Source organism: Vigna angularis, chromosome 10, assembly GCF_016808095.1.
Source record: "Vigna angularis cultivar LongXiaoDou No.4 chromosome 10, ASM1680809v1, whole genome shotgun sequence".
Taxonomy (NCBI): Eukaryota; Viridiplantae; Streptophyta; class Magnoliopsida; order Fabales; family Fabaceae; genus Vigna; species Vigna angularis.
Genome location: NC_068979.1, coordinates 29,428,516 through 29,442,579, shown reverse-complemented (window position 1 = coordinate 29,442,579; position 14,064 = coordinate 29,428,516). Strand labels below are relative to the sequence as shown.

Here is a 14,064-nt window from a genome sequence, read left to right as displayed (position 1 = left end):
ACTTGCCGAAGGACAGAGGATAAGGACGAACTCATGAGACATTGCATGCTGCTTTCCGCATATACGGCAAACGGTGTACGACGAATTGAGAAGCGTTGATTTTGATTACTTGAAAGTCCTGTGGAGTGATCGAAGGGTGGGGAAGTTTCCGTTTTTGATTAATGCAGTTTTAAGAGAAAAAGAAGTTGTTTTTAGTGGTTGACCCACGAAAACAAGTGAGCTTCCAAAAGTATCACACTGTTGCATGCTGTCTAGGCTCAGTGGAAAGAGATATCATGGGGTTGGGTGGCCATTGTGGATCAGTGAGAAAGCTCTTCCAAAAGATAATTCAAGATTTTTTCTCTTTATTTTCTTAGTAATTTATATTATTATTTCTACTACTATCATTTTTTATTTTCATTTTCCTTTATTCTATAAGGAGAAGGTTTTTTTCTTGAATGGAATGGATTATGGATGTGGATTCAAATTTTTTTTACATTCACTGAATGAAAGTGAAATTGGAATTCAGTACTCAGCCAAACTGGTAATTTTCTTGAACTGTTAGTTAATTCCATTTGGGTTCCTTGTTTTTATCTTTCCTTTGCTCCTTTGGTCCTTTAGGCCATCTGGTTCTGACTTCCAAGTTCAGTCCATTTATGACATCAATCTCTGGGGGGTTGTTTGGTTGCTGTTTCTTGTTGTAGCTGTTTATGTGATCTGAATCTATTCCATTCCTTTTGTTCTCTCTCTTTCTCTTTCTCTCTCTCTCACACACAGACACACTTGGATTGCTAGTTAACTACATGTTTCATCTGCCCCTTGTTTTGATCCCTTTCTCCAAGCTCGTCTTCAAACAAGTTCTGCACTCTCCTTTGATGCCCTTCATTGTTACTCATCACAGATTCACCACCTCTTGCCATTTCATGCTTTGCAATTTCTCTTTCACCCAATTCAGGACCAGTATTAGTTGACCCAGAGCTCAAAACGTAATCTTTTTGGGTTCGGTGGCTCACCCCCGCACTCTTTTGTTCTTCATCCATTTGGTTTATCTGGGTTTGCAAACCCTTTTCGGTTAAAGGTAATTTGGGCCTTGTTTGTGGCATAAATATTGGTGGTTATTGAGGATTTACCTTGGATGGAACTTGTTGATTATGTGGGTATAGAGACCCTGTGAGTTAGCTTGTGAACGATTACAAGGCTATACAATACAAGGATGGTGTCAAAATCCTATTCAAACCTATTGGAGTTGGCCTCGGGAGAGGCTCCTTCATTTGGGTACATGAACAGGAGAATTCCAAGAATTATGACCGTGGCTGGGTTGATATCAGATGTTGATGACGACCCAGTGGATAGTGTGTGCTCTGATCCGTCGTCGTCGACGGCGCACCGTGACCGGATAATCATGGTGGCTAATCAGCTTCCCATAAGGGCTCAGAGGAGGCCAGATGGGAATAGGAGTTGTTGGTGTTTTGAGTGGGATGAGAATGCCCTTCTTCAGCTGAAAGATGGCTTAGGGGATGATGATATAGAGGTTATTTACGTTGGATGTCTTAAGGAGGAGGTGCATCCAAGTGAACAAGATGAGGTTTCACAGACACTTCTTGAGACCTTCAAGTGTGTCCCAACTTTTCTTCCGGCTGACCAGTTCACCAAGTTCTATCATGGTTTCTGCAAGCAGCAGCTGTGGCCACTGTTCCATTACATGTTGCCCTTGTCACCAGAACTTGGTGGGAGGTTTAACAGGTCACTGTGGCAGGCTTATGTGTCAGTCAATAAAATTTTTGCAGATAGGATCATGGAAGTTATCAACCCTGAAGATGACTATGTGTGGATACATGATTATCATCTGATGGTGTTGCCAACTTTCTTGAGGAAGAGGTTCAACAGGGTGAAATTGGGGTTCTTCCTTCACAGCCCTTTCCCTTCATCAGAGATATATAAGACATTGCCTGTTAGGGAGGAGATCTTGAGAGCCCTCCTTAATTCGGATTTGATAGGCTTCCACACTTTTGATTATGCTCGCCATTTCCTCTCCTGTTGCAGCCGGATGCTAGGCCTTAGCTACGAATCAGAGAGAGGCTATATTGGGATTGAATACTATGGTAGGACTGTTAGTATCAAAATTCTTCCTGTTGGCATTCACATGGGTCAGCTTCAATCTGTTTTGAAGATGCCTCAGACTGAGGACAAAGTTTGTGAGCTCATCAAACAGTTTTCTGATCAAGGAAGGACATTGTTGCTTGGGGTGGATGACATGGATATTTTCAAGGGAATAAGTTTGAAGCTATTGGCCATGGAGCAGCTTCTCATTCAGCACCCTGAGTATCAGGGAAAGGTAGTGCTAGTGCAGATAGCCAATCCTGCTAGGGGACGGGGCAAGGATGTGAAAGAAGTGCAGGCAGAGACAAAGGCCACAGTGAAACGGATTAATGAAACATTTGGGAAACCAGGGTATGATCCTGTGATTCTGATAGAGGAGCCTCTCAAGTTTTATGAGAGAGTGGCTTACTATGTTGTTGCAGAGTGTTGTTTAGTAACTGCAGTAAGGGATGGAATGAATCTCATACCGTATGAATATATTATCAGTCGTCAGGGAAATGAAATGTTGGATAAAGTTTTGGGTCTAGCTTCCTCTCCTAAGAAGAAAAGCATGCTGGTTGTGTCTGAATTCATTGGCTGTTCCCCATCCTTGAGTGGAGCAATCAGAGTGAATCCGTGGAACATTGATGCAGTAGCCGATGCAATGGACTCTGCTCTGGAAATGGCTGATTCAGAGAAGGAGCTTAGGCATGAGAAGCATTATAGATATGTTAGTACTCATGATGTTGGGTACTGGGCTAGAAGCTTCTTGCAAGATTTGGAAAGGACTTGTCGTGATCATGTGAGACGAAGGTGGTGGGGGATTGGGTTTGGATTAAGCTTTAGAGTTGTTGCACTTGATCCAAACTTCAAGAAGCTCTCAATGGAGCACATAGTTTCAGCATACAAGAGGACAACAACTAGAGCAATCCTTCTTGACTATGATGGTACACTGATGCCTCAATCATCAACAATTGATAAGAGTCCAAGCAGTAAATCCATTGAAATCCTTAGTAGTTTGTGTAGAGATAAGAACAACATGGTTTTCCTTGTTAGTGCTAGAAGCCGAAAGATGCTTTCAGAATGGTTTTCTTCTTGTGAGAATCTGGGAGTTGCAGCTGAGCACGGTTACTTTCTTAGGTAACTCAATTATTCTTGTTGCCTCTCTTGAACATTGGTGCTTTCTTTAGGTATAGTTAATAGTAACATCGCTTTCTATATCATGTATGGTTTCAGAATGAGGCGAGATGAAGAGTGGGAAACACATGTTGCGGCAACAGATTGTAGTTGGAAACAGATTGCAGAACCTGTTATGAAACTTTATACTGAAACAACTGATGGATCCACCATTGAAGACAAGGAGACTGCACTTGTATGGTGCTATGAGGATGCAGATCCAGACTTTGGATCATGCCAAGCTAAGGAACTTCTTGATCACCTTGAGAGTGTGCTTGCAAATGAACCTGTAACAGTCAAGAGTGGCCAGAATAATGTAGAGGTTAAACCACAGGTGTGTACACCAATATTCTCTAGGAATGATATTGATATCAATGGCAGCTTCATCACTTGTATTTTTGCATCAATTAATTCCATATGAAAACCTGTTCTGCAAGTTAGCTAACTTATCTTTCATCAAGGCATTTGAAAAACCATTATGGTAGTTGAAGTGATCGTAAAGGTACAGTAGGATTGATGAACAAAAATCAAGTTTGGTTTAATTAATACTCTCTTCTGTCCTTAATTATTTATTAGGTACATTTTAGAAGACATTGTTGGTCTCTTTTAAATTGCATTTTATTTTTTCCATACAACATCAGATACTAGTTAGTGTACTAAATTTCTTTGACCTGTTTTTGTTAAGTAACATAAAAGGAAACATAGTGGTTCTGTTTTAGTGGAATTCCAAGTGTATTGTATGGTATTCATTTTATTGTTTTACTTGTAGCCATAATAAGTACATGTGGTGATGCAGGGTGTGAGCAAGGGACTAGTGGCCAAACGCCTACTTTCTGCCATGCAAGAAAAGGGAATGTACCCTGATTTTGTTCTGTGCATAGGAGATGACAGGTCTGATGAAGACATGTTTGAGGTGATCACCAGCTCGATGGGCGGGCCGATCGCCCCACGGGCTGAAGTTTTCGCCTGCACCGTATGCCGAAAACCGAGTAAGGCTAAGTACTATCTGGATGACACAACTGAAATAGTGAGATTGCTCCAAGGCTTAGCCTGTGTTTCAGAGCAAGTAGTTTCATTTTCTTCAGAGCAAATAGTTTGTTAAGGTTAAGGTGGTGATATGGTGATGGTGAGAGGTATTATTATTACTGTTATTGTGCTTGCTTTACTTTGTCAATGAGAATGTAGGCTCAGTTGTGCTGCTCTTAAATCTTAATATATATATATATATATATATATATATATATATATACACACACACAACTAATGTTCTTGGTTTCTTTGATATTTCCATGTAAATTATCCTAGTTTTTACCAAGAGAAGTTCTGTATCGGATTCTGCTCCTTAAAATGCTTGATTTCTATCAGGAAAACTTGTACATATAGTTGGTTTTTTTCAAGCCATGAACCCTTTGTTGTGCATTCCTTTCAACCTTTGATGCTAGTATGTGAACACTTTGACGTGCCTAATTTTGGCCAAATTTTCTGGAAGTATTCATAGTGATTGAATCTAGAGGAGTTGCTTGAAGTTTTAGAACATTGTTTGTCTCATTTTTCTGGTGCAAGTGTTTGTCTCATTTGTATGTTGGACCACCTAATAAACAACCTAAGATATTATTGATTCATGAACTTAAGGGACAAGGATTTTATTATTATTTTTAAAGGTATTAGGTATAAATTTGTGAACAGAAAAATTATACGTGGATAATTTCTTAAATATATATATTTTTTACGAAGGCTAACTAGTCTACTTAGAACATTAGTTAAAGAATTTAAAATAGATTTTAAAAAATGTTATTAATACTCATCCACAGATTTGTTTTTCAATGCATTTTTAAAGTAAATCTTAATATAAACACTTTTTGTGTTGGATTAAAAGTGATTAGTGTGGGTGAGAACAAATAAAAATTCGAATTCATAACTCGTCACTGATTAAGATATTTTGTATAATTTTTTTACAATTCAAATAAGTTTAGCTCCATGAATATATATATATATATATATATATATATATATATATATATATATATATATATACATATATATATATATATGTATATACAATATATTTAGTTATATTTCACATATACAAAGTAAATAATAATGAAATTGACAAAAAATAAATAAATAATACGAACTTGTAAAATCTGTACATAATAATTAATAATAGAAAAACTTAGACCATTAATTTGATCTGAAATAATTAAATTTTTAAATTATAAATTCAACGGTAAAGTTAATTATTCTCAAGTTTAATTAGTTGGACTGGAATAATTGAATTAAAAATTTTAAATATATGAAGTTAATCCAAATATATAAACAATTAGTATTCTAAGTATAATGGTTAGAAGTATAATTATACCTAATTTAACTTCTATTAGTTAATGGAAGTTAATGCGACCTTGCTATTATTAACTAAAGTTAGGATACTGTTGTTGGCAAAGCTCAAAAGTCTTGAGCATCAATCTAACCCAACATTTATTTAGTTGGTCCCCTAAAGATATAATTAATATAATTTTTTATTAGGAGTTGAATAATTTTATTATTAAAACAGAAAGACTTGTGATTTTTAAAATTTAAGGTAAATTTTTTTAGTTTTCTATCGCTTCATATTTTTTACAAAATTTAATATAATTATATATCTGTTTCCTAGAAAGAATTTGATCGTTATAAATAATAATTTTAATTGTTAAAAAAAATTAAGAAAAATTCAATAAAAAATGTTACACACTTTAAACTCGACCAAATCCTTTTTATTTTTGTTATACAAATTAGAAGTGGTGTTCTTTTTAAAAGATCCATAATATTCTTCTTCATAATTATTTTTATGATAACATATTCAAAGAGGAAAGTTATATATGCCAAACCATTAGAAAAAAAGAGGAGAAGAATACTTGATATTAATCCGAGATAAAGTTGATTTACGAAAAAAGAGAGAGTAGGAGATAAAGTTGATTCATGGAAGAAATGGATGAAATAGAATATTTATCTTGCATTTGACCTTTTTCTAACAAAAAATTAATACATTAAGTGCTGATATTTATTAATAAAAAAGAAAATAATTAATTTAACATGATTTTATTATCATCAACTAATTTAATATTTTTAAAATATGGACGACTTAAGTTATTATAAATAAAATAAAAATTTATTATTATATTCAAGACTTGAAACCCATTTTGATAAAAATAGCTTTTCAAACTCGCATAACATGAGGAATTACTAAATATTGGATTTAATTTGTTTTGTAGACCAATTTTATTGTTTGGAATGTATGATAAAAATTAAAAGGAATAAAAAAAATTGTTTATTTGAAAAGCCTTAAATATGAAATATTTCATTATTGATTGTAAACGCGAAATAATTTGAATGAACCTTTTATTCACCTGTCTTGTTAAAAATTAAATCAAGCTTACACACATTAATTAATGATAATGTGTATTAAAATCTTTCTTGAAATACACTTTTATTTTTTATATCCATGCTAAATTTTACTAAACAGTTTGACATTTCACCGAAATTGATATATCAAAACATATCCTGCCTTCACATGCTAAAATTTATTAATAATGAAAAGAGAAATATACAAAAAAACATAAGAGGCAAACCAAACCTATGTAATAAAAAATTAAACAATTCTAAGCAAAGGTAGTCGAAACCTATGATAAAAAAAATAAAGTTGTAACGTAGATGACATCCAATTATACCATTATACAAAATTTGATTTTCTAACCTTAGTTGCCAGTTTGTCCGCATAAAAACATTCGTAGTGAACGTGTAGAGATTAATATGTGATATCATAAAGATGCATCTAGGATATGGTACTTAACTTTATATCTATTCTTGACTAATGAAGAATCATTTAACTTTGAACTTTATCTAACTTGTTTATTTTTTTAATGTCGTATAATTCTAGGTTTAAATATTATTTTAGTCCTTATTTTTATTAAGTTTGTTTAATGTGGTCTTTTTATTTGTGTTTTTAATTAAGTTTCTATTTTGGTAAATTTTGTTTAATTTAATTCTTTTATATGACATTTAAATTGTTAACAAAAAAAGTATATAGGATGACACTGTTTGCATGACATATGTGTTGTGTTTGTTTACATGGTCTGTCAATAGAGGAGAAGCTCGGCTAAGAAGATCGACCAACAGAGGAGAAGCTCGATTGAGAAGCTTCAACCTTGTGCATCCTCCCTCTACTTCTATACTCAACTTCTTTTCCATTCACCATGCCATTGCTAAAGGCTGCATCTCCAGCACTACTCGCAACGTCGACCACCGCTGAGGCTTCGCAGTGTCGCCTATCAATGTCTGCCCCAAACTTCTTCAACTTTTGTTTTCTCCAAAACTCACAAGATCACTCCATTAATACAACAATGATTCATCTTTTTATCTTCTCCTCTTTACTCGTTACAATCACACTTAATCACGAATAATAACAAAAATTAAAATTGAATACGGAAGGAGGAATGGGTTAAATGAGATAAAAAAGGTGAAACACGGTGGCAATATCAAAGGCTATGGATTTCGCTATTGCAACCATGGATTCAGAAGATTGAAACCCTCGTGAAGGAGAAGGAAGAAAGAGAAAGCATTAGACAACGTTGGCGATGACTGCATATGCGTAAAAAAAGAAGACTACATTGAAAAAATTACATGAAAATATAGACTAAAATAGTATTTAAGCCCTATTTGTATTAACACTTTTATTATAATAAAAATTCTTTTATAAACTTTTGCTTCAACTAAGACATTTAATGTCTTTTGTACTCTTATATTGTAATATCATTGTCATTTGATAATTTTTTTTTTCTTAACACAAGAAATTCATCAAAGCATCCTTAATAACTAATATTTCCCCACCAGGGGGTTTAAATCTTTTTAATTAATTGTTGAGATGATGATTCTTTGGATCTTTTCAAAACATTAAAGAAACATAAGATTGATGAAAGAAAAAGAAAAGAACACACCAATTTTATACTAGTTCAATTCAACTTAAATCTACGTCTACTTTTCTTCCAAACAACCCGAGCTTGGAAGATTTCCACTATAATCAAAGAGTTTACAAAATTACAAATACACCTTAATAATTCTAGATCCTAAGATATTAAGAACTTGATACACTTATCAAGAACCAAAATCTAGATGAAATGTTTCACACAATTACATCAAGATTATCACTTACACAGTGAATACAATTTAAAGAATGAAAATATTTGGAAAATAAATGAAATGAGTACACTTAGAGTGTAGATGTTACATATTAGTCCTATATCCAAGCAATAATATCTAGAATTAAATTCATCTTGATAGCTTCTTGACTAACTTCAGAAAACAAGTAGTTTCTCTCTTCAATAACTCAAAAAATGCCTCTTTATCATAGTATCAACTCTTAGGTTTGAAAAATTCGTGTATTGGAACGAGAAGAAAGCTTGTTTTTAAAGGGAAACAACTTTTTGTTGTTATTAATTGATTATGAAAATAACTTAATCGATTAATATCATTCAGGTTTGGATTCTATGATTTGATTTTGTTTTGATCGATTATATAAGTATGTTAATCAATTAATGAGAGTTATGTATTTCAAAATAGATTCTTTTCGTGCCAAAGTTTTCTTAATTGATTATAGTGTGATTAATTCGATTCTAAGAGAATTCAAGCTTGACTTAACCTATTATAGGCTCAACTTACTAATCTAGATTTTGTCAAACATTTGGACATCATAAAAAACTTAGAGTGCCACTTGACCAACAATTTCTCCCTCTCAACAATCTTCCCCTTTTTTATGATGACCAACCTGCATTTAAGATTAAATACCTTTCTTCCCCTTTTGGACATTAGCAAAAATATGGAGTTAGACAAATATCATGAAACATAAAAAGACAAATGCATTTCTATTTATATCAATTAATGGTAGAAATGGATGTTCACACAACAGAATATACCATAACATCAACATAAATTGTTCAGCAAAGCATAACAAATAGTAGTTTTTATAGTGGTGTCACTTACAACCTCAGCCTAGTTAGTTTGAATGCGTCCCTTGAATGCGTGAACTGAGGTAAATGTCTTTTGTAATTAGTTGAGCATGGTTACTCTCCCTAGAATTGAAAACCCATGTGAAAACAAATGCTACCAGTCTGTCATCCATTTTCAATGAACAAAACGTGAATTATATTTATTGAGTTTGGAAAATACATGAGATTGTTCCCAACATCCAAAATGTGTGAGAAAATTCCGAGTCTTGCGATGGGTGAGAAAGATACATATAAGTTAGAAAGTCACTTATAATTTTATCTTACAGTCCAAGTAAGAAAGTAAAAAATCTATCAAAATCATCTAACACATAAGATAAGAGTTATGTATAAAAAGTTATGTGTAGTTTATGAATAATTAAACAAGATATAATTGAATCAATCTTCACATAAACTTTTAAATAAATTATGGAGTGAAATTTCTAGAAACGAATTGTGAAAAATGATAGAACAAAATTCATATGAAAATTTCTCATAACCGATAATAAATACTCTATAGATAAAATCATGCAAACAAATTTCATAGATAAAATCATGAAAAATTTCTCACATGAAAAATATTTAAGTAGAACTTTTTAATACAAAAATATCAAGATTAAAGTTTTGAGAAGAAAAAATCCATAAAAAAATAATAATCAAATTTTTCATAGTTTTAGTTTGTTCTCTCATAATTATATTTTATGTTTTTTTAAGACAAATTTAAATATGGATCGAAATATATTGAATGCAAACCTAGTTGAGATCCATAGTTGCATAATAATACCCCGTAGGTTAGACTTTTTGATTTAAAGAAAAAAAACGTCAATGTTCCAACAAATTATAGAAGATGACATATTAACTTTTGTATGGTAAAATGCATAAAGATTTCATAATATAATGACAAAAGGATATTTTAAAAAATGTTTTTATTTTGTTTTATCTTGCCTTCTAAGGTCTAAAACCACGTCCTAACCTTGACAAGGTCAACTAATACAATTTGAAAAAACTACTTTTTTTATTTTTATTTTCTATGATAAAATGCATAGAAACTTTGTATAAAGTGACAAAAGTAATTGATTTTTTTTCACACAAATATAAAAATTTAAAATCTAAATTACTTAATCTGGTATTTCTCCAAATAACAAAATGTCATGTTGGGCCCAAGGTTGTAGGTAAACCAACCCAAATGGCATATTTTTTTTTTAAGTTCGATCAAATGTCATTTTTTTAGCCTTTAATTTAAATTATATTTAACATCCGATTCTGATAACCAACACTTTTGTTTATGTGAAAAAGATAAAGAAGAAAATAGTCAACATAACATTAATAAAAAAACTATGACACATATAATATTTTTTTATCTATGTTTTTCAATTATAAATATTAATGTATTATTTTTCTTTTTTTTATTCGTACTATATAACCGTTTATCAATAAATAATTTGTATTAAGAGCTTTTTTCATAACCAAGTTTTTCATTGACGTTAAATATATTGTTAATTGCTGTATAATTTATTGTACAAGTAACAATTTTCTAAATAAACATCCGAACATGTTTTTGTGTTGACTTACATTACACTCTTCCATATATGAAAGAAAAGGCAGAGTGAATGAAATCAAATTTGCAGAGAGAAGATAAAGTGAAAATGGTGATCAGTGCATTGGCACCGAACGGCGGCACCGGCGAATTCAGCTACTCCAAAAATTCTCACTTTCAGGTACATAAACCAACCTTTTCATCTACAAAAATAAGAAAAAATAAAATAAATTACAAGTTTTACCTCGAGTTTGATGAATGGATTTTAACAATTCCAAAAAAATTCAAATATATAATATTTGATTTATTTCAGATTAAATTATCTTTATTTTTTTAAATATTTTAATTACTATTTTTAAATAAAAATATATTTCAATATGTGCTAAATTTAAATATTAAATTAATGTTTAATAATTTAATTTTTTTGAATACGTATGTACAAAGAAAAAGTTAAAATAATGATACCATTACATACTTTTTTACGTTTGTTTAACAGATATAAGATAAAATGATGATAAAAAATGTAAAGTTTTATATTTTTTGAAAAAAATAAAATAAAAGGTAGAAAAAGTAATGTCAAAATGAGCGAAAAATATTTAGGCGTGCGAAAAAAATCCTTTTTAAAAAATTATTAGTTTTATAGAATTTCTAAAATTCAAAACATGTCTTTTTTTTTTTTTTTTTGCAGAGACAAAGCTTAGGAGTTGAAGACAGTAAGATCGAAGAAGAAATTGAGAAGAAGCTGGATGTGAAAGCACTAGCTTCAGCTTCGAACATGATTATTCGCATAGCGGATTTTGGGTGTGCGACTGGTCCAAACACCTTCGTGAATGCACACAAGGTGCTTGAAGCAATGAGAGAAAAGTACAAAAGGCAATGTCCAAACACGGAAGCAAAACCAGAATTTCATGTCTTCTTCAATGATCTACCATCGAACGATTTCAACACCCTTTTCACCTCTTTGCCTGAAGATAGAAGCTACTTTGCATGTGGGGTTCCTGGTTCTTTCTACAATCGTTTGTTTCCCCATTCGTGTATTCATTTTGCATGCAGCAGTTTGGCCCTCCATTTTCTTTCAAAGTCACCAGAAGTGTTGCAGGAAAAGAAGAGTCCCGCATGGAACAAAGGTAGAATTCACTACACAGGTGCTTCCAAGGAAGTGGTTGATGCATATGCAAATCAATTTGCTGAGGATGTTGGAAAGTTCTTGGATGCTAGGGCTATGGAGTTGGTCCCTGGTGGCATGTTGGTCATAGTCATGCCTGGTGTTCCCCATGGCATGCCTTATTCTGAGGTCATAATTGGCATGATGTTTGATTGCATGGGATCTATCCTCATCGACCTTTCAAAGGAGGTAATTATAATGTTTTTTTTATGGTGGTTAATTATTAATTAACACTAATTAATATGCTTTTTCTTCTTTTTCACAGGGGTTGTTTGATGAATCTAAAATTGATTCCTTCAATTTTCCTTTCTATGCCTCAAGTCCAGAGGAGATGAGAAAGGCGGTAGAGAGAAATGGAAGATTCAACATTGAAAGAATGGAGTTAACAAATCCAGTACCATGGTTAAAGAACATAGAAAAAGTAATACCTGATTGGATAATTCATGTGAGGGTTGTGATGGAAGCAATTTTCAGCAGACACTTTGGAAATGAAGTCACTCATCAAATGTTCCAACGTTTAACCAAACACATGTTAGACAAACTTGAAATATTGGAAACAAAATACAGAGACAAAGTTCAACTTCTTGTTGTATTACAGAAAAAGGAGTAAGTGTTCTTTGTATTTTGCAATAAAAGGTAAACTTTATTTGTCAAAAACTGCCTTCACGTTGCTGTGGCGTGGCTGTTGCCGTAACGTGACCCTGCAGTGACGTCTTATTCGTGTGTTGAGGGATCTTTCAATCGAGGGTTTGTTATGCGTTTTTTGTCACTCCGATCGTCGAGGGAGGCTGTTGTGATTGTTGTCGCATCAGTCGCTGAGAGGCCCTGCTGCGTTCGTTATCGCACCTCGAGGAAAGTCGTGCTATGATTGTAAGTTTGGGATATATTTGCTTTTCTGTTATAAGTTGAGGTCGATCTCGGCATGGTGTAATGTTCGGTTTTCTGTCATGAATTTCATTAAATAGTTTGTGTTAATCCATCTATACGTGGTGTAACTGAATCTTGATCAGTAAAACAACAATACAATTAGTTTTAGTCAGACTTGTGGCGGTAAGTAAAGTGGCCGGTAGTGTTGGGCTTAAATTCTACATAAAGCCCGACCAGCTGAGCTTTGAATAAACTCGACAACTTTAGGGAAAGAGTTAAACAAGTATTTTAATTCATTTCTGAATTTATAAGAAAAATTAATGTGTTTTTGCTTTTGTATGTTTGAGCATGCTTGCTTTTTCAGGACTTTGATAAAAGTAGGTTGTATTATTTACTTGACACGTTTTCTCTAACGTTCACTTCTGATATATTTCGACTAGATGCGTGTACTAGGTGATCTGCACAAATTATTCTCTTATCACTTTTATTGTTTTTGAATGTTGAACATTTAAAGACATTTAATGTTTGTTCAGAACAATAAAGTGATTTTTACGTTTTCTACCATTCAGGTAGCATTTTATCATTTAAACTTTTCTCTTAAGATATCAGTTGTTGATTAAGGACTTCATCGTTGGACGAAATACAATGTTTAGCTCATGGTATCGTCTAAACTATTGTAAACGCTTTAGTGATCTGCTTTCTTGAGCTAGAGCGTTTAACAAGTTTGTCCTATAAGTTTTTGGAATATTGATTGAGACTTTTGAAGACTTTTGCCAAAAACATTATTTTGATTCTTTTGAGAGTTTGATTTCCTTTTGGAACATTATAGCTTTCACTTTTAATTCAACTCTCATAGACACTTTAACTTTGAGAATCATTTAGTATAACATTTCTTTTAAGCCTAAGTGTTTTTCTAAGACTTTCCTATGTTATTAGGTATTTAAAGTTTTGAGCTTATTATTTAAGTTTTTTCTATCCTAATATTTTAGTGATGACATCCTCGTATTCTCATTTCTTTTAAAGTTGTTTTTGTTAAACTTCAAAACATATTAGAACATATATTTTCATTTCTTTTAACGTTGTTTTGTTAAACTTCAAAACATATTATAACATCTAGACATATTAATCTTATAGACAATTTTGTCTTTAACATAGAAAACATCTAAAAATAAAAACAATATTTTCATAAAATTAATTAAGTTATATATTAATAAAAAAATATTTTAAACTGTTGTTAATTAACTTAC

At 32.2% G+C, this 14,064-nt stretch overlaps 2 protein-coding genes across 2 annotated transcripts; both read left to right on the top strand.

The window, feature by feature from the left end:
* Positions 1–252: 252 nt before the first annotated feature.
* LOC108335753 (alpha,alpha-trehalose-phosphate synthase [UDP-forming] 6) lies at positions 253–4,631 on the top strand. The gene is made up of 3 exons (XM_017571887.2): positions 253–3,198; positions 3,295–3,568; positions 4,031–4,631. The coding sequence occupies exons 1-3, from the start codon at positions 1,193–1,195 to the stop codon at positions 4,334–4,336; spliced, it is 2,586 nt and encodes an 861-aa protein (XP_017427376.1). The 5' UTR covers positions 253–1,192; the 3' UTR covers positions 4,337–4,631.
* A 6,219-nt stretch (positions 4,632–10,850) lies between these two features.
* Positions 10,851–12,989, top strand: LOC108335493 (loganic acid O-methyltransferase). Its single transcript, XM_017571516.2, has 3 exons — positions 10,851–10,966; positions 11,474–12,139; positions 12,216–12,989. Exons 1-3 carry the CDS (start codon positions 10,859–10,861, stop codon positions 12,558–12,560), a joined length of 1,119 nt encoding a protein of 372 aa, XP_017427005.2. The 5' UTR covers positions 10,851–10,858; the 3' UTR covers positions 12,561–12,989.
* The last annotated feature ends 1,075 nt before the right edge of the window (positions 12,990–14,064 follow it).

Bases quoted from the DNA above. Each gene is read 5' to 3' on its own strand.
- LOC108335493 (XM_017571516.2), top strand. From the start codon at position 10,859: ATGAAATCAAATTTGCAGAGAGAAGATAAAGTGAAAATGGTGATCAGT. The intron at 10,967-11,473 runs GTACATAAACCA...TTTTTTTTGCAG, and splicing joins CCAAAAATTCTCACTTTCAG to AGACAAAGCTTAGGAGTTGA. The intron at 12,140-12,215 runs GTAATTATAATG...TCTTTTTCACAG, and splicing joins TCATCGACCTTTCAAAGGAG to GGGTTGTTTGATGAATCTAA.
- LOC108335753 (XM_017571887.2), top strand. From the start codon at position 1,193: ATGGTGTCAAAATCCTATTCAAACCTATTGGAGTTGGCCTCGGGAGAG. The intron at 3,199-3,294 runs GTAACTCAATTA...GTATGGTTTCAG, and splicing joins GAGCACGGTTACTTTCTTAG to AATGAGGCGAGATGAAGAGT. The intron at 3,569-4,030 runs GTGTGTACACCA...GTGGTGATGCAG, and splicing joins ATGTAGAGGTTAAACCACAG to GGTGTGAGCAAGGGACTAGT.